The following is a 27,983-nucleotide window of genomic DNA, read 5'->3' on the forward strand; positions in this document are numbered from 1 at the left end:
TGATGGTTAAAAAAATTTGGGTTTTATTGTTTTTGCTAAACAATACTAAAAAAAATTTTTTTTTCATTTTGAAGGCAGGGCTTGAATTATTTAATTTTGATCCATTTATTTAATTAAAAAAAAAAGGAAGGGGAAAGAGATCATGGCCAAAAAAATAGTAGTTAACCCCCACCCCACCCCCAAAGCTCTAGCCAGTCACATGAGCATCACCCACATCCCACTCAGTGCCTGATATTCAGGTGGTAGCACTTGCCCCTTGAGATCACCCTGAAGGCCCAGGGACGAGTGCCACTTTCAGCTCTCAGCAGGTTAGTCAAACCAGACAAACTGGTGGGCTAAAGTCCAGAAATTCTTTCCAGGTTTTCTGCCCATTGGCTGAGCACATACAAACTATCAATAGCTTGTAAAATTGCAGGGGGTGGAGGCAGGGCAGAAGAGCAGGAGGATGGCAAGAGAAGAGAAATTAGAGGTCACCCAAGCTTTTTCCTGGGCTAGAGGTTCTGAATATAGATTTAAAGAGAGGTCAGGGCAGACAGACTCCAGGTTTCTTAGAAAAGAAAATCACCCCTCAAGGAGGAAGAGCTGAGATGTGCCATGCAAGCAGTTCTCTGCTTGCAGAGGCACAGGAGGAAGGGCAGCTGACTCTCCCATGTGGAGAATGGTGAGGAGGATCTTCTAGTACCATGAAGTACAACAAAGGCAGAGGGAGAGTCCCGAGGCTGGGGCCAAATGTGAGACTGGTACATATGTAGACTGAAAAGCTATCAGGAACCCTTAAAGCCAAAACCCATCTGCATACACTGGCTCTACAAAGTGTTGCAGAAGATTCTTGCTGTAACTAAGTCAAGTTAGTTGTCTTGGCTATTATGGGTGGTGGAAAGGGCAACACATTTTTTTTTTTCCAGAGGGATGAGGTGGGAAGAACGGCCATGATCTAGTAAAAAGAGACCTGCAAGAAGCAGAAAATATTTAGAGAACATTTTAATATATATTTTCATATATATATTTAAAGTTAAGAAAAATAAAACTAATTCAAGCCATGCCCTGTGCAAAAAAGAAAAAAAAAAGTTAAAGAAAAAAAAAAGAAAAATTTAAAGTGAGACCACTGTCTGCTGCTCAGGTCTCAACTTAAGAATCACAGTCAGCTTGTTACTTTTATTTTGGAAGAAAAGGTGTAAAAGTTTCTTTCGATCATTCAGAAGGCAAGTGTAGCCACTTATAAAAACAGAACGGCAGGAACAGACTAGGAAAGGAAAGTCAGAAGTCAAAGGGCAGAGCAGGAAAGGAATTTTCAAAAATAAAATTAACAAGGTGACTGTTCCAGAAGGGGGCTGTGAAAAGGACATGGGGGACCAAAGTCTGTTAGTCAAGTAATGATTCAACTTTTAAATTATTCTCTTGTTCTTTTTTGTTGGGTGTTTTGTTTGTTCAAGTCTAAGATTTGGAAATGCTGACCCTTTGTTAACAAGAGCCAGCAGGAAATATAGGATCCCTTCCCTCCCCTGGCCTGCCTCCGCTGAAGCCACCACCACTGCCTCCTTGGCTGGATGCTGGAAGAGTCCTCCATGTGTGTGGACTCAGGATGACAGAGCAGCCTCCTTCTGTGGTTGTTGGGCTTGTGAACGCTGCAGTATCTTTTGGCTTTCCACATCTCTAAAATGTTTTTCAACCTGAAAAAGACCAAGCAGCCAAATCAGAAAAGGGGATGGGCAAGCAAAGTCTCCCAAATGGCCCAGTCCAGGCTTCATCAGCTCCAGCCCAGCTGTTTGGCCCATGAACTACGCATGTAATACTTTTGCCCTTGCTGTCTACCAGCCTTGTGAAGCCCAAGGTAAGCAGGAGCCTTTTATTTCAGCTACATTTTTGGCAATTTAGCTAAAACTTGTCAGAAATTCTTGAACTGATTAACAAAATATAATAAAATGAAGGGAGATCATTATGACTCAATTTCCTTCTTTCTTCTTTACACAAATGCTGAATGAAAGCTGGGTGAGGGGAATTAGTCTTATACCTTTTACATCTACAACACTGGACTCTCAGTGTTCCTCAAGAGGAAAAAAAAATTTTTTAAAGAGTATTTTTTAATTTTACAAATGCTATACCCCAATCAAGAAAGTTAGGTGACATATATGTAAAGTCAGAGACGCCAACAGTAATTGATTTACACCACTAGCCCTTCCAAAAAGGGCACCCGTAGCTAAGCAGAAACTAATCAGAGATGAGAGAAACTGCCCAATAACACAGAATGCCCTGGCTAACTCTATAGAGCTGTGTGGCAAAGGAAATGGGGCTGACCACTTATTGTATTCCATAACGCCCGGAGGTTCCAATCCCAAAGGAGTGTCCAAGTCACCAGTGCAGAGCCCCCCCCCCCCCAGTACAGAGATGTCAGATAGGGCTGTTAGAGGAAGCATTATGGATGTAAAAGCACCATGTCCTGCTCTGATGCTGGAATGTTAAGGCCAAGGAACCACCTTTCACTAGTCTTACGGCTCCTTTACTTACTATTTTGCGTACATGGCTCAGTGCACTCCCCTCTTTGCCTTTACAGTTTTCCACTTGATATGGGGGTGTAATAACAACTTCTTCCATGACTACGATGTTTTTCTCTTGCCATTTACAGTCTTTAATGCTAGAAGAGAACAGGTGAAAGGTTACCTCTTAGGGGCATGCCACACCTCCTGCCTGATGAAGAACTAACTCCAGAAGGCTGAGTCCAATTTCCCAGCTCAGCCAATGGCTACATGACAGCATCCCACAGAGAGGGGCCAGGATACAGTCTCTGGGCATCACTGGCTAGGAAAGCAATGAAACTGATGTACATTTATCCTGAGGAGAATCCAGAATTGTTAGTCTGAAGGATCAGGGACTTAGAGAACCATAAAAAATTTATCCAAATCAAATTCAGTTACAAATAAACAACTATACTCAGGCCACTAGATTCAATTTAGATAACAGTAAACATTTTCTATCTTGGGTCAGATAATATGTACTTTAAGCTCTGCAAGTCAGCTGGGCTCTGTCACTGTGGAACTCTGTCACTGTGGTACAAAAGCAGCCACAGGAGATATATTTACCAATGAAAAGACTTGGTCCACTGGTATAGTCTGCTCACCCTTGGCCTAGAGAGAAATACCACCTCTAGAAAAAACAAACTCAGCTGGGTGCAGTAGCTCATGTCTGTAATCCCACCAACATAGGAGGCTGAGGCAGGAGGACTGCAAGTTCAAGGTCAGCCTCAGCAATTTAGTGAGGCCCTAGATAACTTAGTGAGATCCTGTCTCAAAATAAAAAATAAAAAAGGCTGGGGATGCAGTTCAATGGTAAAGTGCCCCTGGGTTCAATTCCTGTTATGAAAACAAAAACAGAAACAAAACAAAAAAATAACTAAAACTCCCCATCTTACAGATCTGTCACTACTATCCACCATGGGAGCTGCTGGGCACTTGCCAGACTGGGAAAACCCATTCTAGTTCACACTTGGGGGAACCCCAGGGCAGCTGATGCTACTAAGAGAGTTCCTTCGCATACCTGTAAATGCTCAGATATACCACAGCCTCACACAGCTCTGGTGCCAGCTGCCATCTGTGCACCAGATCCAAGGTTAAATAGGGTAACAGAAGGCGGGGGTGGGGGGGATCTCAAATGTTCTAGTTTTCAGCAGTTAAGAGTCAAATGACTTATGCTGTGACAAAATGTCTTTAAAGAGTGGTAAGATAGCCTTTTGCTCTAACTCCCCGTTTGTCCCTATGTACAACAGGAAAAATTAATAGAGATATAACTTTCCCATAATCAGACTGCATCATCTTTTAGAGAAATGTACAACAACAAAAGTAAATGAAAAAGAAATCACTAATTCTAACTTATGAGCTACTAGGTTTGGAAGTACCTTTATAGATAATTTAATCTAAAAGCAAGTTTTATAGACAAGAAATTCAAGCCCAGAGAAGATGATTTGTCCATGATGACACTACTTCTCTGTTTAGAAAGCAGCAACAGCATTGCATCTCTGGATTCTGGAGTGCTGCCAATGTACTTCCCAGCTTCCCTGGTACACTTTTAAAAGTCAACCACCCAAAAGTCTGCCACTAGACAACACAGCCAGACAACATCACACCCAGGACAAGGGACCCCTATGCTCCCCCAACTCACGTCTTGTGAATGGTCTGGAAGAGCTGCTGGCCCTCTAGGGAGACACCAGCGCTGATTGCATAGGCCTGGCTCAGCTTCTCCTCCTTCTCTGTCCGTGCTTTGCTGGCAAGCTAGGATGGGGGAGAGAAAGAAACTCAGAAAAGCATTCACCTTTATTCTTCCCAAATCAGGACCTGAGCTGAGAAAAGAGGTCAGAAAAGACCAGTCTGGATAGATTCAGTTTTATCAGAGATTCAAAATGAAACAAATAACCCACAACATAAATGTGGGTTAAATGCTACTAAACAGTTAAATGCTATTCCTGGAAAACACCCCCTTCCTTCCTTCTTATTTTTCGTGAGTGCCTCCCATTTGCCAGACATGCACTATGCTAGATTAGATAGAGCCTGAAAGTGGAGGGGGTTGAAGAGGTGGACTATAAACAAATAAATAAAAGAATAAGACAATCTCAGAGATGAGGGCTAGGAAAGAAATAAAACAGGGTAACATTATAGAGTATGACTGTGATGGCTGAAGATAAAAGGTAATGCATACATTTCTATCAAAAGGAGAAAACAAAGAATGTTTATCCACTACTGTGCTACAGCCTCAGGCTTAGAAATTAATGTGTAGGACACCTTCGAAGACCAGAATTCAAGGCTCCTGAAGCCCTGCCTTGTCCAGCACCCTTATCTGCACTCACATGAGAAGGCAAGACTCAAATAAATCTAACAACAGATACTGCCTACTTTCATTTGAGCTGACAGCAACTCTGCCAGTTCTTGGGGAAAAGGAATGATCTGGGTTCTATCTCAGTTCCTTCACTGCCCTCTGGTGGAACAATTATAAATTGATCAAAGAAAGTTCTACTAAAATCTGGTACTCTATTAAAATCTAAAAATTTCTCCCAACATGAGTGGGTAACCTATCAATCTATCATTATCAACCCACACAACTGGCTGCTACAGACTTCAGAATACACATCTGTGTAAGATAAAACAAATGTGCTAGACAAGGTGGTTAAAACAAATGAAAGGCAGACAATGTATCTGAAACACAAACAAATGAAGATTTTCCAGCCCCATGAACTTAAATAGCTGAATATAATGACACTGTAGCATACTAAACACATGCAAAAACAATCTTTCCCCAAATATCAGCTCCTTAAACACAAAGATAGAGTATACCATCAACATGTCCCAATAGTACCTAAGGTGCTTACAATCCTTAAACATTTTTATTCTGCTTTTTATTAAAAGAGACCCTTCAAACCTCAACCAAACATTTCTACAGAGGGAAAAAAGCAAACCAAGTGTCTTAATTCTTTGTTGGTAAAATGAAACACATTTTATTAAGGCTTGGCTTTGTTATTAAGAAAAGGAAGCCTTCAACTGGGTTATCAGGAACTGGGTAGATTCACTGCTGCTTGAGTTTCAAAAACTGTCTGAGGGGGAGGAGGAGATGTGAGGGCAGAAAGTCTAGCACATACATGCTGTCATCTCAGCCTCCCCAGGGAAGAGAGGAAAGCAAGGCAAAACTCTGTAATGATTTGACCCCAGAACTAACATGGTCTCTAAGACATGAACAGATACATCGGCAGCATATGAATAATCTTTCTGGCTTGGCCACAATTCTGGCCCCATCATGCTAATGTTTAGAGAAATAAATGCATTGGGCTGACAAGCACTCCGAGTGGTGGCAGTTTCAAATATAAGAAGAAAGCCCCATGGCTTGAAAGCATTCAGTTTCTATGAAAAAAGAACTGTTGATGGTGTTTGCTGTTGTTTTTGCATGGTGCTGGGAACTGAACCTAGGGGGTCATGCACACCAGGAAAGTGTTCTAACACTGAGCTATATCCCCAGTCCTGATGGTGTATTTTAAGCAACACTTACTCAGATACCAAAAAACCCTGATAACAAGAAAGGGATTCACTGAGTCTTGTTTTCTAAGCAATGCTTTAGAAAATCTAAATAGTCTCCAAGGAAAAAGGGAAAACTTGGAGGGCAGTGCAACTCCTGGAAAGCAACTAGTGGTCAGACAGGGCTTCATTTCAAGAGCCAGCAGGATTTTACTGTGAAGTCTCAAACCTTAAATGTTTTTTAACTGGAAAACCAAAATTATCTCCCAATGTTGGGTCAAACAAAGTTGCTTCTATAAAGCTTGTGGTGGCTAGTAAAATATCCTTGTCACCTACAGAGTAGCTCAAAACCATAACATCACCCCAATCAGTAAGAGAAGAGTTGTTCAGGAAACCAGGCATCTATGCAGAATGTTTAAAATTAAGCTGGGAGTGGGGTGCTGGAAAAGGAGTCACTTTTGAATTTTTGCCAAAGGCAGAATAAAATGGATATAAATCTCAGCCAGAATGATTATTTAGATAGCCAGAGTAAAATGACACATTAGTTATAGAACAGTGATTTCAAAATACACCCCTTGTCAAAACCTCTTCTCCCAAATACCAATTGCATAATCTTGTTGAAAGCAAAGAAAAATGAACTTTGTGATTCTCCATTTTGAACTCTATGCAAACAGATCTCAAATGTTAAATAATGTAAGGGAGCACCTGGAATTCAGTAGAAATGAGTACAAGCTGACTGTGTATATTTGTGTGTTTTCTTTTTTTGTAGTGATGGGATTGAACCCAGGACCTTGCACAAGCTAGGCAAGAGCTCTACCACTGAGCTGTAGACCCTGGCTGTATATGCAGACCAATGTCCTCAACTATTCTACCTAGACCTGCAATTAGATTTTAGGGACCTAGACTCACTGCTAACCCTGAAACCTTCAGCTATCAGTTCACAGGTTGCCTTTGCACCGCAATCTGAAAAAAACGCTTGGACCTGGCGTTCAGCTACAGAAATCTTCTTTCGCCAGGAAGAAGCTATGCAAATGGAGTAAATTTCTCTCACAGAGTACCCCACCAATTAAGAATGAAGAAACTGTTCTAGAAGTGTTCCCTCTCTTCAAACTGAAGGTCAAGAGAGGGAGGAAGATCACCTTGTTATTTTTTAGGCATGAAAAACTCATTCAGAATGTGGATAAACCTTCTTTTGTAGAGCAAATGATTATCACTTTACACTCAATTGTTGTAAAATCTAATTTTTTCACTTTGTGTTTTATAAATGACTATATACCTGTATTCCAAGTTATGATTAATGTCAGTCAGAATGTCAGAGAGAAAAAATAAAAACTGCCCTCAATAGCAAAGGTGTAGGGTGTGCCTTTTAAGCTTGAGAGGGTCATCAGGATTATACTTTTTTTTTTTTAATTTCATGACTATCACCCATTCTACAACCATTTTCAAAGACAACATGCCAACTGCTGGCCTTGCAACCACACAAAAAAGAAACACTAACCAGACAGTTATCTCAAAGAATAAAAGGCACCAAGTTTTAGGATACACTGGGTTCAGGCAAACCAAGAAGCATAAACCTATAAGTATGTGTTAACTAATGTGCACGTGGCTTAACTGAAATGACTGCACATGACAACCTGCACTTACCTGCCTTTCCTTTCATTTTGTATGATTCCCAGTGAAAACAAAGTCATTCCTTGTCTACTAACCAGTGCTTCCTCCAGGGGCCATTTTATATATAGCACCTTGATGTGGGCAAAGGAGAAAAGTGCATGAACTTGATACCAAAGCAAATCAATATTACAAGGCTTCTAGTTCTGCCTGTTGCTGTATAATCCTTAAGCGAATGACTTTATGAACACCAAGGGCACACAAATATCTCTTTGTGCATTGAGGGAGAGAGGAAGGAGCCACAATGACTACAAAATCCAGGCAATATGCACATCATCTTATTATTTAGTTACCAGCTATTTCCAGACCAGGAAAGCACAGGTGCTGTGGGGAATCCAGAGGGATTCCTACTGCAAGCATTTAACAGGCTGAGACAGCTGATATAATAAGGGAAGCAGAGTCCAAAGATAAACCTGCTCCGTGTGACCTACTGACTCTAATGAGCCACTCTCAGCTTGTCTTCTCTGTGTGTTTGGGTCTTCCAACCAGCTGCCCTCAGAGAGGGGTTAAAAGACACTGCAGCTGCTACCCTGAAATACTGGTTGCTGTCCACAAGCCAGGGGAGGTGAGGGTCAGAGGGTGGCAAACCAGAGTGGTTAAGAACTATCATCCTAAGAAACATTGCTCTTGGCCCCTTCGGATTTGAGGCAGGCACTTGAAAAAGCCCTCATTCTTAGCTACCAATAGACTCTGAAAAATATTTCTTCTAAGTATCAATATGCCCAGGTCTCCTTATTCTCTAGCTGAAAGGTTCTGCTTAAAATTTTCTAATAGCCAGTCACAGTGGTGTATACCTATAATCCAAGCAACTCAGGAAGGCTAAGGTAGGAGGATCGCAAATTCAAGGCCAGCCTCAGCAACTTAGGTTCTGCTCAAAATAAAAAATTATAAGGGCTGGAGGTGTAGCTTGATGGTAAAGTCAACCTGGATCCAATCACCAATACCAAAAATAAGTAAATAAAAGTTTCTAATAAAATACTATTTTGAGCCAGGCACTGTGGCATGCATCTATAATGTAGTCCTAACTACTTGGGAGGCTGAGTGAGGCAGGAGGATCATTTTGGTAATGTGATAAGATTCCATCTTTTCAAAGAAAAAAAAAGAAAAGTATCCTGTTTCTTACAACCTTTGACAACTGGAAACTCAAAAAATACAGTATACCACTTAAACTGGTGTTCTAGAATTCATAATGATAAATCAAAAACATTGAATCAAGGTTGGGGGTAAAGCTCAGTAGTAGAGCACTTGTCTAACATGGAATTCCTGGGTTTAATCCCCAGCTCTGGAAGAAAAAGAAAACACTCTTTTTTTTTTTTTTTAAAGAGAGAGTGAGAGAGGAGAGAGAGAGAGAGAGAATTTTTTTTTTTAATATTTATTTTTTAGTTCTCGGCGGACACAACATCTTTGTTGGTATGTGGTGCTGAGGATCGAACCCGGGCCGCACGCATGCCAGGCGAGCGCGCTACCGCTGAGCCACATCTCCAGCCCCAAGAAAACACTCTTTAAACAATCCTAAACCAGGCGTGGTGGCACATGCCTGTAATCCAAGCAAGGCAAGAGGCTGAGGCAGAGGATCTGAAGTAGCAAGTTCAAGGGCAGCCTCAGCAGTTTAGTAGGACCCTGTCTCAAAATAAAAAACAAAAAGGGCTGGGGGATATAGCTCAGTGGTAAAGCCCCTCTGGTTTCAATCTCTTTTTTTTCTCTATGAAAGAGGGACCAAAATCTGTAAACGGAGGAACCAAGGCATAACTATTAAGAAAGGTTCACAAATTTACCATGCACAAGTGGAAGAGTTCAGATTTGAAGAACACAGGCAGTCTAATTTCAGGGATTTTTGGTTTTTGTTTTTAATTCTTTGTGCAGTGCTGGAGATTGAACCCAGGGTCTTACACATGCTAGGCAAGGCACAACCACTGAGCTTCATTCCCAACCATTACACTATACTTAAGTTTCACCTATAAGATATAAGACTAATTTATTATTCAAAACAGTTACAAATTTGAATGAAGAAAAAAGTATTTTTAAAAGGGGAATATATAGAGGCTGGGGTTACAGCTCAGTGGTAGAGCACTTACTTGCTTAGCAAGTGTGAGGCACTGGGTTCGACCCTCAGCACCACATAAAAATAAATAAACAAAACCAAAGGTATTGTGTCCGACTACAACTTAAAAAAAAAGAAGGGGGATACATAGCCAGACACAGTGGCACATGCCTGTAGTCCCAATTTCTTGGGAGACTAAGGCAAAAGAATCAGTTTAGCCAAGGAGTTTGAGGTCAGCCTGGGCACATAGTGATCCTGTCTCAAAGAAAAAAAAAAAAAAAAAGCCAGGCGCAATGGCGCACACTTGGCCCTTCAGGAGGGTGAGGCAGGAGGATCAAGAGTTCAAAGCCAGCCTTAGCAATTTAGCAAGGACTTAAGCAACTCAGTGAGACTCTTGTCTCTAATAAAATATAAAAAAGGGGCTGGGGATGTGGCTCAGTGGTTAAGTGTCCCTGGGTTCAATTCCAGGTACCAAAAAAGAAAAAGGGAAAAAAAAAAAAAAAAAAAAAACTCTGTGAGCCTACTCAATTGCCATCCTTTTTGTTGTTGTTTGTGCAATGCCAGGGATTAAAGCCAGGGTCTCACACATGCCAGGCTCTATTGCTGAGCTACATCCCCAGTCCCATACATACCTCTTAATACACTCTGGTGTTTCCAGTAGACAAAGTTCCTGGTACAGAACAGGCTTGCCTGTCTTTCAGGGAAGGGCCTTTTTTTTCCAAACAGGACCCCAGTCTCACCCTAAACCTAAAGAACACCCCTTATTTCTCTTGTTAAAGGTAATTCACAGGAACGTGTCAAAGAAAACATCCTGTGTGACAAAACATTTCAGGCCAATATGGTTAAGTTTACTCTCCAAATCCATCATTTTCTGACTAGAGAAATGTAAATCAAAGCAAGTTTCCTGCACATAAATGCAGATATATTAAGTACTTACTTAGTATGATGAAAAAATTAAAACACTGAAAAACCAGGGGCCCACATTTTCATATCAATCTCCAGATTTGTACAGAACACTCATAAACATTTCCATATTGCTACTATGATATAGAACCAGATTCAAGTTAAAGTCAATACACATAATAGACAACTTAGTTTAAAACACAAACTAGATGTCAGAAAAATCAATTTTTATATGATATGTCAAGAGCCGTGTAAGGTTTTGAACAACCAATAAAAAAAAAAAAAAAAGAACCCTTGCGATTAAATGGGTTAACGGGATAATCCTGGATATTCTCCCTATCTCAAGATATTAAATGTAATCACATCTGCAAAGTTCCTAAAAAAAAAAAAAAAGAAAAGAAAAATCAATTTTTTTAATTAAATTATGTGTAATTATGTCACAAACTAGGCCTGGTGGTGCATGCCTGTAATCCCAGAGACTCAGGAGGCTGAGACAGAAGTATCACAAGTTTGAGGCCAGCCCTAGCAATTTAGCAAGACCCTCAGCAACTTGATGAGACTCTATCTCAAAATTCAAAAAAGTAAAATAAAGCTAGGGATGGTGGCACACTCCTGAAATTTCAGCAAATCAGGAGGCTGAAAAAGAATGATTCTGAGTTCAAAGCCAGTTTCAGCAACTTAGGGAGGCCCTAGGCAACTTAGTGACCTCAATTTATTTTGAGACCCTGTCTCAAAATAAAAATTAAAAAGGAAAAAGGGTTGGGATGTAGTTCAGTGGTTAAGCGCTACTGGGTTCAGTATACAAACAAAAAGAAGTTGTAATTATGTCACAAAACATTAGAATAATTTCCTAGACCTGACATTCTTTAATCAAACTGCTGTCAAACTTGCATGTGGCTCTGCCAGAAAGAAAACTGGCTGGGATACAAGCTGAAATTTGACCTCAACAATTTATCTCTGAGAATGTGGGCTCAAATTAGCCATCTAATGCTCCATGAGGGAATTTTAAAAAGCAGTAGGTGAGCTATAATGCACTGTGCGAATATTAGTTCTTATTTAACATTATTAGCATAGAGAATGTGGCTTGTGGGTCATTTCAGAAAAATGCATATAATGCAACCCTCCTTTACCCAATAAACTTAGATTGCTTTTCCCCTTTTATCTTATACATTATGTATGTTTAAGGAATCAACATATTACAAGACACCTACAGATGGTAAAGTGGCTACTGTAGTGGTTAAATTACACATCATCATCTCACATAGTAACACTAAGAAGTTATAAATCCTAGAACAAGAAATTATAAATCCTGTAACAAAAAGTTATAAATCCTAGAAAGCATTTTCCAAAACATAACTGGAATATTTACTTGGAAAATGTCTTTAACTATAATCCAAACTGAGAGGCTCCACTTATAGGAGGAAAAAAAGGTTAATTCTTCTTTTCTACTTTTTTGAGATAGGGTTCACTATATTGCCTAAGCTGGTCTCAAATTGTAATCCTCCCACCTCAGCCTCCCCCTTTGATGGGATTACAGGTGTGTGCCACTGCACCCAGCTAGAGTTCACTTTATTCAGTGACAGAGCCATGTGCTGCTGTTTCTAGATTCCAATGAGAACAAAAAATATAAAGTAGAACGGAAAAGCCAACCTCTTCCCCTCAAAAGAGAAATTCCACCTCAAACCCCTACTAGTTACTAGGTGCATGAAACAGAGGTAAGATACATAATGTCTCCTGACACATGGTATGTACAACAAAATCCATCCTGAAGGGTTATTGTTGGAGTTTAATAAAGATATACATGTAGAGCCTCAAGTGTCAATACTGAAACCACCAAACAAATAAGTATGCAAGGTAACGAAATTAGATTGATTTAGCCATTCCACAATGTACACACATATTTAAAATGTAATACACCATTCACTTCCTGATCATAGTGGCTTTCTGGCCGTGACAATGGTCATGTGGTGTGGGGGTCTTTTTTCCCTTTATTTTTGTGGTACTACAGATTGAACCTAGGGCCTTGCACAAGGATTGAACCAAGTGCTTTACCATGGAGCTACATCTCCAGCCCTTTAAATTTTTAGACAGGGTGTCCCTTAAGTTCCCCATGCTGGCCTTGAACTTGCAATCCTGTGCCTCAGCCTCCTGAGAAGTACAGGAGTACTGGTGTAAAGGTGTACAAGTGTGTGCCAGCACACCTAGCCCTGCATTGGTCTTACTAATTGACTGACTGCAGTACTGGTGGTTGAATCCAGGACCTTGTGCATGCAAGCTATACTATCAGGCCCCTGGACTGATGTTTAAAACCCCAACTGGGCAACTGTTTTGTTGGCCCGATTTTGTGGCCCTGGCTTTGGAAATTGTACCAAACCCTGCTAGAATATAAGCTCCCCAAGGACAAGGACCTTTGTTTTGTTCACTAATGTGTCCTCTAAGAAACCCAAAACAGAGCCCAGTACATAGCAGGTGCTTAATTAAATATGTGAAAATTGAACAAAAATTTTTTTAATGAGATATACGTTAAATACATGAATTATACTTGGCAAATAAAGTGCTACATGCACTCCAAAAGAAAGCAAATAAAAACTGACCATTAAGAGTCCCTTCCCAAGTTGGGGTTGCGGCTCAGTGATAGAGCACTTGCTTCACATGTGTGAAGCACTGAGTTTGATTCTCAGCACTACGTGTGAATAAATGAATAAAATAAGGTCCATGGACAACTCAAAAAAAAGAGTCCCTTCACAGAGCTTGGGTTGTAGTTCAGTGGTACAGCATTTGTCTAGCATGTGTGAGGCACTGGGTTGGATTCTCAGCACCATACATACATACATACATACACACATACATAAATATAAAGGTCCACTGACAACTAAAAAAAAAATGAGTCCCTTCCCAGCAAGTGTGGTGGCATATGCCTGTAATCCCAGCAACCAGGGAAGTTGAGGCAGAAGGATCACAAGCTCAAATATCAGCAACTCAGGGAGACCCTGTCTTAAAATTTAAAAAGGGCTTAGTATGTAGCTCAGCAATAAAGCGTCCCCGGGTTAAATCCCCAATACTAAAGAAAAATCCCTTCATTCTGAAACTAACAATTTAGTCCACTGAAAAAGCAGCTTCTAAACTGCAGAGATGGACAAAATGAGCATGTCGTTTATTCTCCATGCTCATATCTCAGAAGCCTTCCCCCAAAACTCACTACTCTATGCCAAGGGTTGGCACACTACAGTCTATGAACCAAATTCACTCAGACAACCACCTGTTTTAGTAAGTTTTACTAGTTGGCACACAATCATGCTCATTTGTTTATATACTGTCTACAAAGGCAAATTTGAATAGTTTTGAGGAAGACCAGACCAGAGAATCTTACAAAGCCTACATGATTTGCTTTTTTTTTTTTTTTTTTTTAAATACTGGGGACTGAACTCAGGGACACTTAACCACTGAGCAACATCCCCAGCCTTTTTTTGGATTTTACTTAGAGACACAGTCTTGTTGAATTGCTTAGGACCTTATTATATTGCTGAGGCTGGCTTTGGACTTGCAATCCTCCTGCCACAGCCTCCTTTGCCACTGGGATTACAGGCATGTGCCACCACGCCCAGCACTATCTACAGAAAAAGACTGCTTCTCACTTTTCTTTTGTAGTTCCTGGGATTTTCTTTTCTGTACCACTAACTATATGACCAGCCCTTTTTATTTTGTGACAGCATTTGGCAAAATTGCTGAGACTGACCTTAAAATTTCAATCCTACTGCCTCAGCCCCCAGAGTCACTGGGATTATAGGCATGTGCCACAGTGCCTCTTCTATGCTGTCACAACACCTTGCTCATACTCCTACTACCACAGACTTTACCATATTGTTATCACTAAGTTAACCGTCCTGGAGGATGGGACACAGTTCAGTGGTAAAGAATGTGCTTATCACGTACAAGGCCCTGAAATGTATCCCCAGAAGCAATCCCCGACCACACCAAAAACATAAAAAAAGCTACTGCCCTTCACAACTCTCAACAAATATGAGATTCCTGAGGACAAGGGCAGTATCATAATCATTCTGACTTTCTTAGCACCTGGAAGAGAGTGCAAGAGGAAAAGCAGATGAAAGAAGAAAACTTGATGACTATTACAGGTCCATAGAGGCAAACATAAAACTAACAGTTCTCACAGGTTAAGTGCCTAACATAGTCACCCGATTCATTAGCAGCCCAGCTGTGAAAAGAATGCAGTTCTTCAAACTCCCCACATTCTATACTTTGTCATAGTGTGTGGATCCTTAAATTTTCCAGATACTTTGATTCAATCTCTAGAGCAGTTTCTGGTATTTACATAAGCTAGCCTTAAAATTTCAGGGCTATGGGGGCTGAGTTTGTGGTTCAGTGGTAGAGCACTTGCCTAGCATGTATGAGGCCCTGGGTTCGATCTTCAGTGCGACGTAAAAATAGTTATTGTGTCCATCTACAACTAAAAAATATATACATATATATTTAAAAATTTCAGTGCTAGAATTCAATTGGACCACTTATTTGGATTTCTTCCCTCAAAACCTATCTTCTGCCAGAAACTGAACCAGTCAGAACACCCCTCTATTACCCTGAAGGAGATACCACTACTGCCCAATAAGAAAGTCCTTATTTTTGAACTCTCTTCATCAAAGAGGTGGAGTACAGAGGTTGTCTATGGTATAACTGTGCCAGCCTCCTGGACTCAATAATCTAAATTTTCAGGTGAACAGTAGTTTCCCCTCATCCCCTATGATGCCAAGAAGGCCTAATGAGGGTCCCACTGAGTCAGGTGGCTGACATGCACTATAGCGTGACTTGAGTCATGAGCTTTGATTTAAAGCACTGCATCCTCCACCACAGCTGTCAAGCTGACCTCAAAGTCTGAATGCCACTGAACCTGACTTTCAAAAAAAATCAGTGATACACTGGGCTTACTTGCACACACCTATAACCCCAACTCCTTTGGAAGCTGAGAAAGGAAGATGGCAGGTTCGAAATCAGCCCTGGCAACTTAATGAGTCACTGTCTCAAGAGAAAAAAAGGGGGGGAGGGGGTGCTGAGAGCTGGGAATGTACCTCAGTGGTAAAGTAGTCCTAGTTTTAATCTCCAGCACCCCCACCAATGCCAGTAATTTTTAAAATGGGAAATAATCACTAGGCAAGGTGGCACAAGTCCGTAATCCCAGCTATTTGGGAGGCTGAGGCAGGGGATTGTGAGTTCAAGGCCCGCCTCAGCTACTTAGCAATATTCTATCTCAAAATAAAAGATAAAAAGGGTTATGGATGTAGCTCAATGATAAAGCACCCCTGGATTTAATCCCCCCCCAAAATATAAAATGGTAGTCATTCATTCTACCTCTCAGACCTCATCTGACCCCATTCACTATTTTTACATGCCCCAACACTAAGCAGTGATGCATTCTTCCTCTCCACCTTTCACCTACATCTTCATACCTGTATGAGGAAATCACTATCTACCAAGAGCTAGGTGCAAATCTTACTGATGGGCTTGCACCTGAAACTACAGTCTTGGAAACATACGCTCACCAAAGGTTACAGTCTCTAGGAGCAAAAGTAATTCAAACAAAAAATTTTTTTCTCAGCTAGCTGTATATCTTACTGGTACAACATTTACTAGCATATATGAGGTCTGGGATTTAATACCCAGCATCCAAAGGAAAAGAAATTATTTCTTGCCATACACAGTGGTTACTTCCTTCCTCGCATTTATATGCTTATATGCTACCAAAACATACATACCTAGGGCTAGGAGTGTGGCTCATGGTAGAGAACTTGCCTAGCATGTGTCAGACCCTGGCTTCAATCCCTAGCACCAAAGAAAAAATATATACATACATACCTAAACACAGTCTGTCTTCACTGAGTAGTAACTCCATACCTCAACACATTAGGGTCAAAATATGGTCAAGGACCCTGTTAAGAGGCTAATTCCAAGGATACAGGCCATAATACAAGGGCTATCAAACTACCTCAGAAATTTACTCATATGCAGGATTCAACCCTCAAATCACCAGTAAGTCCTAAAATTATGCTGAATTTTAACTGTATAACTGGTAGAACTCAAAACAAAAATGGCTGGGCATGGTGGTACATACCTATAATCCCAGCCAGAGACTGAGGCAGGAAGATCACAAGTCCAAAGCCAGCCTCAGCAACTTAGTGATGCCCTAAGAAACTAAGACCCCATCTTCAAAAAATAAAAGGGCTGGAGATTTAGCTCAGTTGTTAAGCACCCTGGATTCCATCCTTGGTACCAAAAACGAAAAACAAAAACGAAGTCAATTATTCCCTCAGTATAACATCATACCTAAAGTTAAACACTACTGTCAGTTTCTTTTAAAAGTAAACTTTGGGGATGGGCACCATGGCACATGCTTCTAATTGTAGCAACTTGGGAGGGTGAGACAGGCAGGAGGATCAAATTGGAGGATAGACTCAACAATTTTGTAAGACCCTGTCTCAAAAATAAATAAATAAATAAATGGACTAGGGAACGTAGCTCAGTGATAGAGTACTCCTGGATTCAATCCCCAGTATCAAAATATATACAAATATACATACACATAAATGTAAAGTTTAGGCAAAGCACAGTAGCACATGCCTATAATCCTAGGTACTCAGAAGGCTGAGCCAGGGGGATCTCAAGTTTAAGGCTAGCTTGGATAGCTTAGAATGACTATGTCTCAAAAACAAAAATAAAAAGGGCTAGGAGTATAGATAAGTAGCAGAGCACTTGCCTATCATGGACAAGCCCTGGGTTCAATCCCCAATACCACCCAAAAAAAAGCAAACTTTATTGTAAACTTGATTATATTATTTTTCTTTTCTGGGGACAATGTCTAGAGGCACTCAGAATGGTCCAGCATTTCACATGCCATTGCAGGCTTTCCTACAATATAGCCTCTAACAAAACTAGGCTTTCCTGAACCCCTGGTAATATAATTATTTACCTTTATACCAAGGAAGTTAGGAAAATACAGAAAAATCTACACATGGTGTGTGTGCCCAGCAGAAAACCACTTAACTTTCTGTTCTGTTTTGTTTTTTGGTACCAGGGATTGAACCCAGGGGCACTTAACAGCTGAGCCACATCCCCAGCCCTGTTTTATATTTTAGTTAGAGTCAAGGACTTGCTAAGTTGCTCAGGGCCTTGTTAAATTGCTGAAGCTGGTTTTGAACCCTCAATCCTTCTGCCTCAGCCTCCAGAGCAACTGGGATTACAGGAGTGCACCCTCACACCCAGGGTTTTGTTTTTTCTTTTGTTATTGATTTTTATGTGGTGCTAAGGATGAAACCCAGCCTCACACTTGCTAGGCAAACACTCTGCCACTGAGCTACAGCTACAGCCCCCAAGCCCTTTCTTATATTTTAACATTTTTTAAATTATCAGTGAATCTTTATTTTATTTATTTATATGTGATGCTGAGAATCAAACCCAGTACTTCACACATGCTAGGCAAGCACTCTACCACTGACCTATAACCCTAGACGCTCTTATGTTTTTTATTTACAGATATGGTCTCGCTGAGTTACTTAGGGCTTTGCGAAGTTGCTAAGGCTGGCTTTGAACTCGTGATCTTCCTGCCTCAGCCTCCCATACTGCTGGGATCACAAGCTGCACCACTTCGCCCAGATTATTTTAAAGTTTTGTAGGTGCACAAAGAGTCATAAAGATAAATAGAAAAATAAAGCTTCTTTAAGTGATAAAACATCAAAAGGCTCTAAAAAAAGGAACTTTGACTTTTCCATATTCTCAGCCTTACCAGACCCCTCCACCACGAGACTTATCTCCAGATTCCATTTTTATTCAGTAGCAGTCAACTCATTCCTCATTACCAGGGATTGATGATAAGCTCTATGAATCTCTTCTTTCTGGTTCCATTTGGTCACTTACTGCTTGTTATTAATGGAAAATAGGTCAGAAAAAAGCTGACAGGCCAGACCTAGTGGTACTTATGCCTATAATCTCAGCAACTCAGGAGGCTGAGGCAGGAGAATTGCAAGTTTAAGGACAGCCTCAGTAACTTAGCAAGACTCCGTCTCAAAATAAAAAAGGACTAGGGAGAGTGTGAGGAAGTAGCTCAGTGATCAAGAACTTGCCTATCATAGGTAAGGCCCTTGATTCCCAGCATAATGTAAAAAAAAAAAAAAAAAAAACAGCCAGGGTGGTAAGTCAGTAGTAAAGTGCCCTGGGTTCAATTTCTAGTAAAAAAAAAAAAAAACAGAAAAACAAAAGGCTGACAAGGTAAATAAAGTGCTCACCCAGTATGCTACATAAGCCCTTGGGTTCAATATCCAGTCTCTCTCTCTCACACCACACACACACACACCCCAACACACCACACACAAAGGCTGAAAAACCAATCGGTGGTTTGGTAAGGGAGGTGAATACCTAAACTGTATTACCTGTGGATTTCAAGTTTCTGTGCTTTGTCTCTTTACCCTATGTCCCCTACCCAAAACATCTCTTGCAGGAAAAGTATTCTCTAACACAGGAAAGTAACCAAAAAAAAGACATATCTCATTCAATGCACTGAATAAATGCTTCTAAATAAATAAAAAATACACACTGACCTTGGCTCAGTCAGTAAGACCCTTCCTAAGAGTCTTAGAGGCTGAAAGCACAGCCTCCTAAGCTTTGTGACAACTCGCTCTGACCTCCAGTATTCAGGCAAGTGTTCAATTAATTATGCCACCTGATACCACTGCTCTAGAAATTCATGTTAATTCTGGTTACCAATAAGAGGTCTCTTAAAAATATCTTTAGACACAGTAGCACATGCCTGTAATCCTAGTAACTCAAGAGGTAGAGGCAAGAAGATCACAAGGCAGAGGCCAGCCTGAGCAAGTTAGTGAGATTCTGTTTTAAAATAAAAAATAAAAAGGGTGGGGATACAGCTCAGTGGTCAGAACACTTGCCTAGCATATGCAAGACCCTGGAACTGTGGGGAAGAAAAAGGGTAGAGAAGTGATTTGGTTCATTTTTAGGTTCACCTTCTTCACAATGTACCACTCTGACCATGATAACATAACAAAAACATTTCTCTTTACTTAGAAACATTACTTAGTTTGGGTACTCACTGCATTTTGCCAAACTGCTCTATGAGCTACATGGAATAAGCATGAAGAGGTAAGAAGGAGAAAAGATGGAAGGGAAGCCAGGCGCAGTGGAACACATCTGTAATCCCAGTAGTTTGGGAGGCCAAGAAAGGAGGATCGAGAGTTCAAAGCCAGCCTCAGCAAAGGCCAGGCGCTAAGTGAGACCATGTCTCTAAATAAAATACAAAATAGGGCTGGGGATGTGGCTCAGTGATTGAGTGCCCCTGAGTTCAATCCCTGGTACCAAAAACAAAAAAGATGGGAGGGAGGGAAAGGAAAAATACCGGGAATTATACAACCAAATCATATTATTATACTGTGTGCACAAACAAATATTTAACAACAAATTCCATTATTATTTAAACTATAATACACCAATTTAAAAAAAGGGGGAAGAAAGAGAAGGAAAATCACAAGAATTTGCAGTAAAAATTTAAGATCCAAGTTCAAATCCTAGCTCTATCACTCACTAGACACATGATCTTAAGTTCATGATTCAATCTCTTTGCTTATTCTTCTGTAAGAACTGATATTAGGATTAAACAAGAAGTCTACCTACTGCTAGTTCAGAGGAACATAGTATAAATAGATAATAATTCCCAGGCTACTAGATATTTAACCTTGAAGGAATCAATTAAAACTGATAAGCCTGTTTTCTCATCTGTTAAACTGAAAAAGAAAAAAGGGTACTGTAAAGAGCACATAAGGCCATGCACAGTGGCTGATGCCTGTAATCCTAGCTATTTGGGAGCCTGATGCAGAAGGATCCCCAACTCAAGTTCATCCTGGGCACCAGAGCAAGACCCTTTCTCAAAATAACAAGGCTAAAGATACATCTCAGTAGTAGAGCACCCCTGAGTTCTACCACAGGAAGAAAAAGAAATACATAGGATGATTGCAAGAATGAAATGAACTGTGTCAAAGCTCTTTGTAAACTGTAGAGCACTAAGAAAAGGTAAGGGAGACATGATCCCCAGAAGAACTTGCAACAAAATACATTTTCAGCAAATGTGGTGGTTTCCTTTTTAGTAATGGGGATCAAACCCAAACCCTTGAGCATGCACTCTATCACTAGAGCTATCTAGCCCCAGCCTAATTTTTTTAAATGTGTGATAAATGCTACACATAAGAATACCTGATTAATGTTGCATGTCCCAAATCTCCTGAGAACACTACTAACCCATGGGTAATCTTTATCCCCAGAGTTTAAGATGCAGAGTCAATTCAAAGAAACTTATGCCAGGCACAGTGGCATGCCTATAATCCCAACGGCTCAGGAAGCTGAGAGAGGAAAAAAAGTTCAAACCCTGCCTCAGCAAAAGCAGGGCTTTAAACAACTCAGTGAAACCCTGTATCTAAATAAAATTCAAAAAAACAGGGCTGGGGATGTGGCTCAGGGGTCACGTGCCCCTAAGTTCAATGCCCAGCACAAACAAACAAAAAAAAAATGTTAATTTTATTTCACCAGACACAGCAGAGCACACCTGAAATCCCAGTGACTCAGGAGGCAAGAGGAATGCAAGTTCAAAGACAGCCTTAGCAAGATCCTGTTTCAAGGGGCTGGGGATGTGGCTCAAGTGGTAGCGTGCTTGCCTGGCATGCGTGCGGCCAGGGTTCGATCCTCAGCACTACATACAAAGATGTTGTGTCCGCCAAAAACTAAAAAATAAATATTAAAAAAATTCTGTCTCTCCCTCTCTCTTTAAAAAAAAAAAAAAAAAAAAAAAAGATCTTGTTTCTAAAAAAAAAAGGGGGGTGGGAGGGTGCTCGGGAAATAGCACAGCTGGGTTCAAGACCCTGTTTAGGGCTGGGGATGTGGCTCAAGCGGTAGCGCGCTCGCCTGGCATGCGTGCGGCCCGGGTTCGATCCTCAGCACCACATACCAACAAAGATGTTGTGTCAGCCAAGAACTAAAAAATAAATATTAAAAATTCTCTCTCTCTCTCTCTCTCCTCTCTCACTCTCTCTCTCTCTCTCTCCTCTCTCACTTTCTCTTAAAAAAAAAAAAAAAAAAAAAAAAGACCCTGTTTAAAAAAAAAAAAATTATTTTTCACTCTACCAGGAGGCTCCTGTGGCTTCCTCCCCAAGCAATGATTAAAATCTTCCTCCATCAAAAAGAAGAATGAGCCACAATGGTGAATATAACCTGGACTTCACAATGAGCTGAAAAATGGTTAAAAAAAAAAACTGGACCTCAACTTATGACTGTATAATCTTGTACTTTTATTTGAATGCTTCTGCCTTAGCGTTAGGAAAGTCAGAACACTTTAACAGGGTACAATGTTACTAAGCAGAAGATAAGATGATATTCAAGAAGCTGGGAGTGTAGATCAGCAATAAAGGACTTGCTTAGCATGCGCAAGGACCTGAGTTCAATCTCCAGCACTGCCAAAAAACAGAGATATTCAAGACCAGTCCTCTCCCAAGCTTTCTCTTACATCTCATTATTGGGATAGACATTAAAGACTTTTTAGCCTGCAGTGACCTGACAATCGAAAATAAAACAGGTTCATTTCCAAGGAGTTGCTAGTTTATACCTTCTCTAATTGAGCTGTTACTAAGTATTTCTTTTAAGTCTTTCTTTTCATTTCCTGCTGGAATAGATATCCAGTAAACAAATATCCAGTTTATATCAACAAGTTAATTAGAACACTCACTATATCATCAAGATAACTAACACATGCTGGCATCTTCCACTGGACACTGTGAGTACAGGAATTGTGCTCCTTCAGACTGCAAGCGCGAAGCGCGTGAAGTACTACACTTCAACAGTTTTCTTCCAGGCATCTCAGAATACTTTACTTCTCTTCCACATGCTTAAACAATCCTCCAAACTAAGAAAATCCCAAGTCCATGCTCTTAAAAATGTTATTTAGGGGCTGGGGCTATAGCTTAGTTGGTAGAGTGCTTGTCTAGCATTCACAAGTCCCTGGGTTCAATCCCCAACACCATCATCAAAATCAAACAAACAAAACAGGGAGGTGGAAAAATGTCATTTAACCAATACATAAATAGCTGCCCAGTTCAGCTGTTTTCAGTAACAGCCCAGCAGATACTCTGTAAGTGAATCTCCAAGAAGGAATTACAAAGCATCCTGAAAGGTTGGTTTCAAGGGAAAGAAGACATAGCTTACTCATAAACATCTCTGCAAATGCAAGAAGGAATAAATGAAATCCAAAGATAACCCTCCAACCTAATTTTAGTGTTTAGTTTCTGACTCCTCTTCCCAGCAAACCTTTTTCAAGACTTGGCAAGCAAGCCATACTGTAAGAAAAGATTTCTGGTAGTCCCCAAGCTATTAACATCTTGCTGCTTTCCTGAAAAAGTGGATAAACAATTAGTTTATAATAACACTGGTCAACAACTAAAACTAATCATTATAAAGCAAAACACTAAAAGCAAACATAAGGGGCTGGGGTTGTGGCTCAGCGGTAGACTACTTGCCTAGCACATGCGAGGCCCTGGGTTCAATCCTCAGCACCTCATAAAAATAATAAATAGAATAAAGGTATGGTGTCCAACTACAACTAAAAAATAAATATTAAAAAAAAAAAAAAGCAGGGGCTGGGGATGTGGCTCAAGTGGTAACGCGCTCGCCTGGCATGCGTGCGGCCCGGGTTCGATCCTCAGCACCACATACCAACAAAGATGTTGTGTCCACTGAGAACTAAAAAAAAATAAATATTAAAAATTCTCTCTCTCTCTCTTAAAAAAAAAAATCCACAAAATAAATAACCAAGAGCTACTGCTCTTTGAGGACAAATATATGATGAGAATTGCTTCTTAATTGCTCCCATTTAACAGTGCCACACACTCCAATTCCTTTTGATATTACAGACTGATCCCAGGGATACTTAACCACGGAGCCACATCCCCAGCCCTTTTAATTTTGTGTTTTTAGAAAGAGTCTCGCTAAGCTGCTGAGGCTAGCTCTGAACTCCAGATGCTTCTGCCTCAGCCTTCCAAGCCACTGGGATTACAAGTGACCATGGAGACCCTGTTTCTAAAAAAGTATCTAAAAAAGGGCTGGGGATGCTGCGCAGTGGTTAAGCACCCTTAGGTTCAATTCTTGGTACCAGGAAAAAAAAAAAAAAAAGCCCATCCAAAGACCGCTACACTTGTAGGAGGCATCTGACAAGCCAGTGTTTTAAAAATCTAAAGGTTTCAAAGAATGGGACATTCTGAATGCAACAGTCTTCAACATAAAATTCAAGACCCTTCCAAATCTGTCCTTGGCTATCACTAAAAAAAAGTGTAGCATTTCTCTGAATCTGAAAATGCGCTCCATATTTGAGAAAATTAAAACTTACTAGCCTCAGTTACTCAATATTGTTGCAACTACCTATTTCCTGCCAAGAGAGACAAGTGAATATATATTATTACAAGAGTCTTCAAGAGGCAAAAAAAAAAAAACTTTCACCTTACTAATAATTTAAGACTAAAAAAAAAGGCAGCTGCTACTAAAATCATAACTTACTCACCCAAAAGTATTAAACAACTACTCAGTACAAGGTTCTATATTTTCAGCAGCAAAAACAGGCACGGTTCCCATCCTTGCAGGATAGTTTGGTAAGATAAACATTAGACAAGTATATAGTATATAATTACAAAAAGTTTATACGTAAGATTAACCTTAAATCCCAATTTTCCCAGGACACACCAATCTGTAACTGTTGTTCCAGTATAAAATAGAAACATCCGGCTTTTACTCTAAAACTGCCCTCGAGCTGGGCATGGTAGCACATACCTGTAATCCCTCCTGCTCAAAGAGGCTGAGGCAGGAGGATGGCAGTTCAAAGTCAGCCTCAGCAACTTAGCAAGGCCCTAAGCAACTCAGCAAAACCCTGTCTCTAATAAAATACAAAAAGGGACTGGGCATGTAGCTCAGTGGTGGAGTGTCCCTGTTCAATTCCTGGTCCCAAACAAATAAAAATGCCCCAAAGCTGGGCACAGTGGCACATACCTTTAATCCCAACAACCTGGGAGGCTGAGGCAGGAGGATGGAAAGTTTGAGGTCAGGCTCAGCAAGGCCCTAAGCAACTTAGAGAGACTCCATTTCAAAATAAAAAGGATTGGACAATATAGCTCAGTGGTAAAGTACCCTTGGGTTTAATCTCTAGTACAAGTACCACCATCAAAAAAAAGAAAGAAAAGAAAAGCCCCAGGTTAATTACAAATGATAACTATGAGGGACAGAGATGATGAAAGAGAATTACATTAGGCTGATAATCAAAGAAGACTATTAGGACTCAGTTAAATGAGTCCTAATAGCTACTCCAATGGACAAGGCTTCAATCATTCTAGAAGAAAGTGTGTTCCAACTACAGGAGGCAGTACAGGCTATGGATAGGGATTGGGGCATTTTATTATTAATCAACATGAACTTTGGCTAAATGAATTGAAGAGTCAAAACAGTGACTTGAGTTCCCAGAAATCAATTTGCATATGGAAGATTAATATATCTCCTAAACATCTGAAGAAATGTTAGACCTCAAAATTCAAACATAAATACAAAAATGAAACTCTTAAGGCAGTGGCTTTCAAACTTCTGAATCTGAAAAATGCTGTCCAGTTCTTTACGCAAGAAATACATTCATGTGTGCACATATCCATATTACACAATTTCAGAAGGTTGTCAGGCATTATCCCTCATCCAAACTTACCACCACAAGTTCATGCAACTCCAGTTTTTAAAATAAGCCCTCTTTTACAAAGGAGTAAAAGCAGGCTCTCAATGCTACTTGGGTATTGTTTCTTTCTGGGTTTTGTTGTTGTTGTTGTGCTTGCTAGGGATCAAACACCAAGGTCTCACACATGCTAAACAAGCATCCTATCACTGAGTCACACCCCCAGCTCAACATATTTCTTAAGGTCTGCAGATATTCAAGAATAAAGAAAAAAAGTAAACATTTTTTTAAAAAGATAACAAGCAATCATGTCAATGAAAAACAGAAAACAGTATATAAAAGAGTCAATGAGGCTCATCTTTCCCACCATTTTGGAGAGCCAGACCAACCCTTCAGTCCTTACCTTACTAACATTGAGTGAAGCTAGGGGAGGAGGGGTTTCTGTTCGGTCATTAATTATTTCCACTTCTGAAACATACTGTAAGTTTATGAGCAAGATATCTGCGTGGTTAGGCTTTCCACTGGAAGAGGGACATTCTGGTGAGAAAATAAAGTTAAGGAAAACAGGGCAAGCAGAGGCACAACCCAAAGGAACATAGAAAACAATTCACATAAGGCTTGTGTAATAGGCATGCAACAAGCAAAAGGGTCTCACAAGATTCATAGCTCTCTCAGGAATTTGTTAACCTTCCTCCTGCCCAAACCCACAACCAAAATATTTCAAAGAATTAAATCCATACACAACCCAAAACTGGAAGCCTCAAAGGGACTGTCACTTTCTATGAGTTTTATGGAGAGGCATAAAGCAGTTTTAGAGCCTAGTACTATTTGCCTAGAACCTATGAACCACAAAGAAGAGCCAGTACTTTGTATTCTTGGTATAATACAATATGATGCTCTCTTTATTTTCTCGGGTTTGAGATTTCCCATTTTGCAGAGAAGAAAACTACAACACTGGAAAGGAAACTCACCAAAAGTGACCCAACTAGTTAATTCATTCATCCATCCATTCATTCAACCATTTACTAAAAGCCTGCTGTATACCAATTAAAAGTAGAGTAAATCCTCCTTCTAAGATCCTTCCAACTAAACCAATGAAGAAAAAGATCTTGGTCCAAGTGTGACCTCTTGTTTAAAAAAGAAAGAAAATGCAACTATTCTCGTTCTAATTAGTTTAAGAAGACACCTTCTTAAACTAGAAATCTATAGCCAGTAGTTAAATGAATTAAAATGCATGCCACTCAAAGGCAGCAGACTCAGTAGGAAACTTCTTTTTGAAATACACCATAAAGGACTATTCCTCCAAAAGAAAGAAAAAAAAATCCAAGAAACCCACCTGTAGCTCCAATAAAAGGGGAAGCCCTGGCAAATTTATTCCAACCAGGAAGTGTTTTGTTCCCAAGACAGAGTTTCCTAGGATAATTCAGAAAGCATTTCCACCCCAAAGGTGCAGGCAAGCTTTTCCATTCAGTTCAACACTGCTACTTTCAAAAAGGAGGGCACTACTATGGAAAAGTCAAGACTTAATCCAACACTTCCATGTGTTGGATTAAGTAAGAAAAAAATGAGACCTTACTGTCACCTGTAACCCAAACACCTTACATGAGCTCCTGAAAAACGTGGCAAGCCCTCTTTGGACCAGGCTTCCAATGCAAACATCCCCCAAACAGCAAAATTCCAAATGACTGAGAAACCCAAAAATCAGCACTCCCCCCCAATACGACACCACACAAACACAGGCACCAGCAAAATCAGCCACCAGTCCAGATACAAACTCTGTCCTACAGTTACTCTCCTCACAACCAGGCAAGGCCCATTTGGTCACCATCCCACCGCCCTTTCTTGGAATAAATCCCATCAGCAGACACCAGCTCCCAAATTCCATACCCTTACCCTACAAACAGTCCCTTACCCTACACACCCCCTCCCCGTATGATTTTACCCGCCCCCCATTCCATCCGGGCTCCAATCCACCAGCCCCCTCCCACCACTACCCTCTCTCCAAATCACTGTGTCCCCTCTCATGGCGTTTTCCCCGAAAAGCCGCCCGCGTGTCAAGCACCCCTCCACCCACTGACCCTCGGTTGGGGCCAGCTCCCACAAGGGATAGGAGACAGAGACCCCAAGCGGACCAAAGGGCCAGCAGGAGGGGGAGGGGAGCTCAAGACCGTGCGCATGCGCCCCGGGCGCCGCGGTAGCCGGTCGCCCCTAGGCCCGGAGAGGGCCCTAGCCGCCGCCGTCGTCCCCCACCCCCCCACCACCGCACCTACACGCTGGCCCGGCCTCGGGCTCCACGCAGGGAAGGATACTTAAAGCCAGCATTTTGGACTGGTAGTCGAAGGCTACCACCTCGCCCTGCAGCCGCTGCTCCTGGCACGTCCGGCACGACACCTGGCTCCCAACGCTGAAGTACTCACCCGGAGGAGCCGCCATCTTGGGAGAGCAGCCGCGGCCGGCGGCGGCGGCGGCAGCAGCGGGCGAAAGCCGGGCCCCCAGTAAGCGCCGCGCCGCGACGTACGAGGCGTGATGACGTCGCACGCCGGGGCGTGGTCTTGTGCTGGGTGGGGCGGGAGCCTAGGTGGAAGAGCAAAGAAGAGAAAATAAAAGAAAATCCGAGTACAGTAATCAT

The 27,983-nt window shown here is 41.0% G+C and overlaps 1 protein-coding gene across 1 annotated transcript; it reads right to left on the bottom strand.

Moving 5' to 3' along the window:
- On the bottom strand, positions 1-27,860 carry Lsm12 (LSM12 homolog). Its single transcript, XM_026412388.2, has 5 exons — positions 27,664-27,860; positions 25,758-25,891; positions 4,153-4,262; positions 2,506-2,632; positions 1-1,670 (listed from the first exon to the last, which is right to left on the bottom strand). The coding sequence occupies exons 1-5, from the start codon at positions 27,785-27,787 to the stop codon at positions 1,578-1,580; spliced, it is 588 nt and encodes a 195-aa protein (XP_026268173.1). The 5' UTR covers positions 27,788-27,860; the 3' UTR covers positions 1-1,577.
- Between the last annotated feature and the right edge of the window lie 123 nt (positions 27,861-27,983).

Source organism: Urocitellus parryii, chromosome 7 (assembly GCF_045843805.1).
Source record: "Urocitellus parryii isolate mUroPar1 chromosome 7, mUroPar1.hap1, whole genome shotgun sequence".
Taxonomy (NCBI): Eukaryota; Metazoa; Chordata; class Mammalia; order Rodentia; family Sciuridae; genus Urocitellus; species Urocitellus parryii.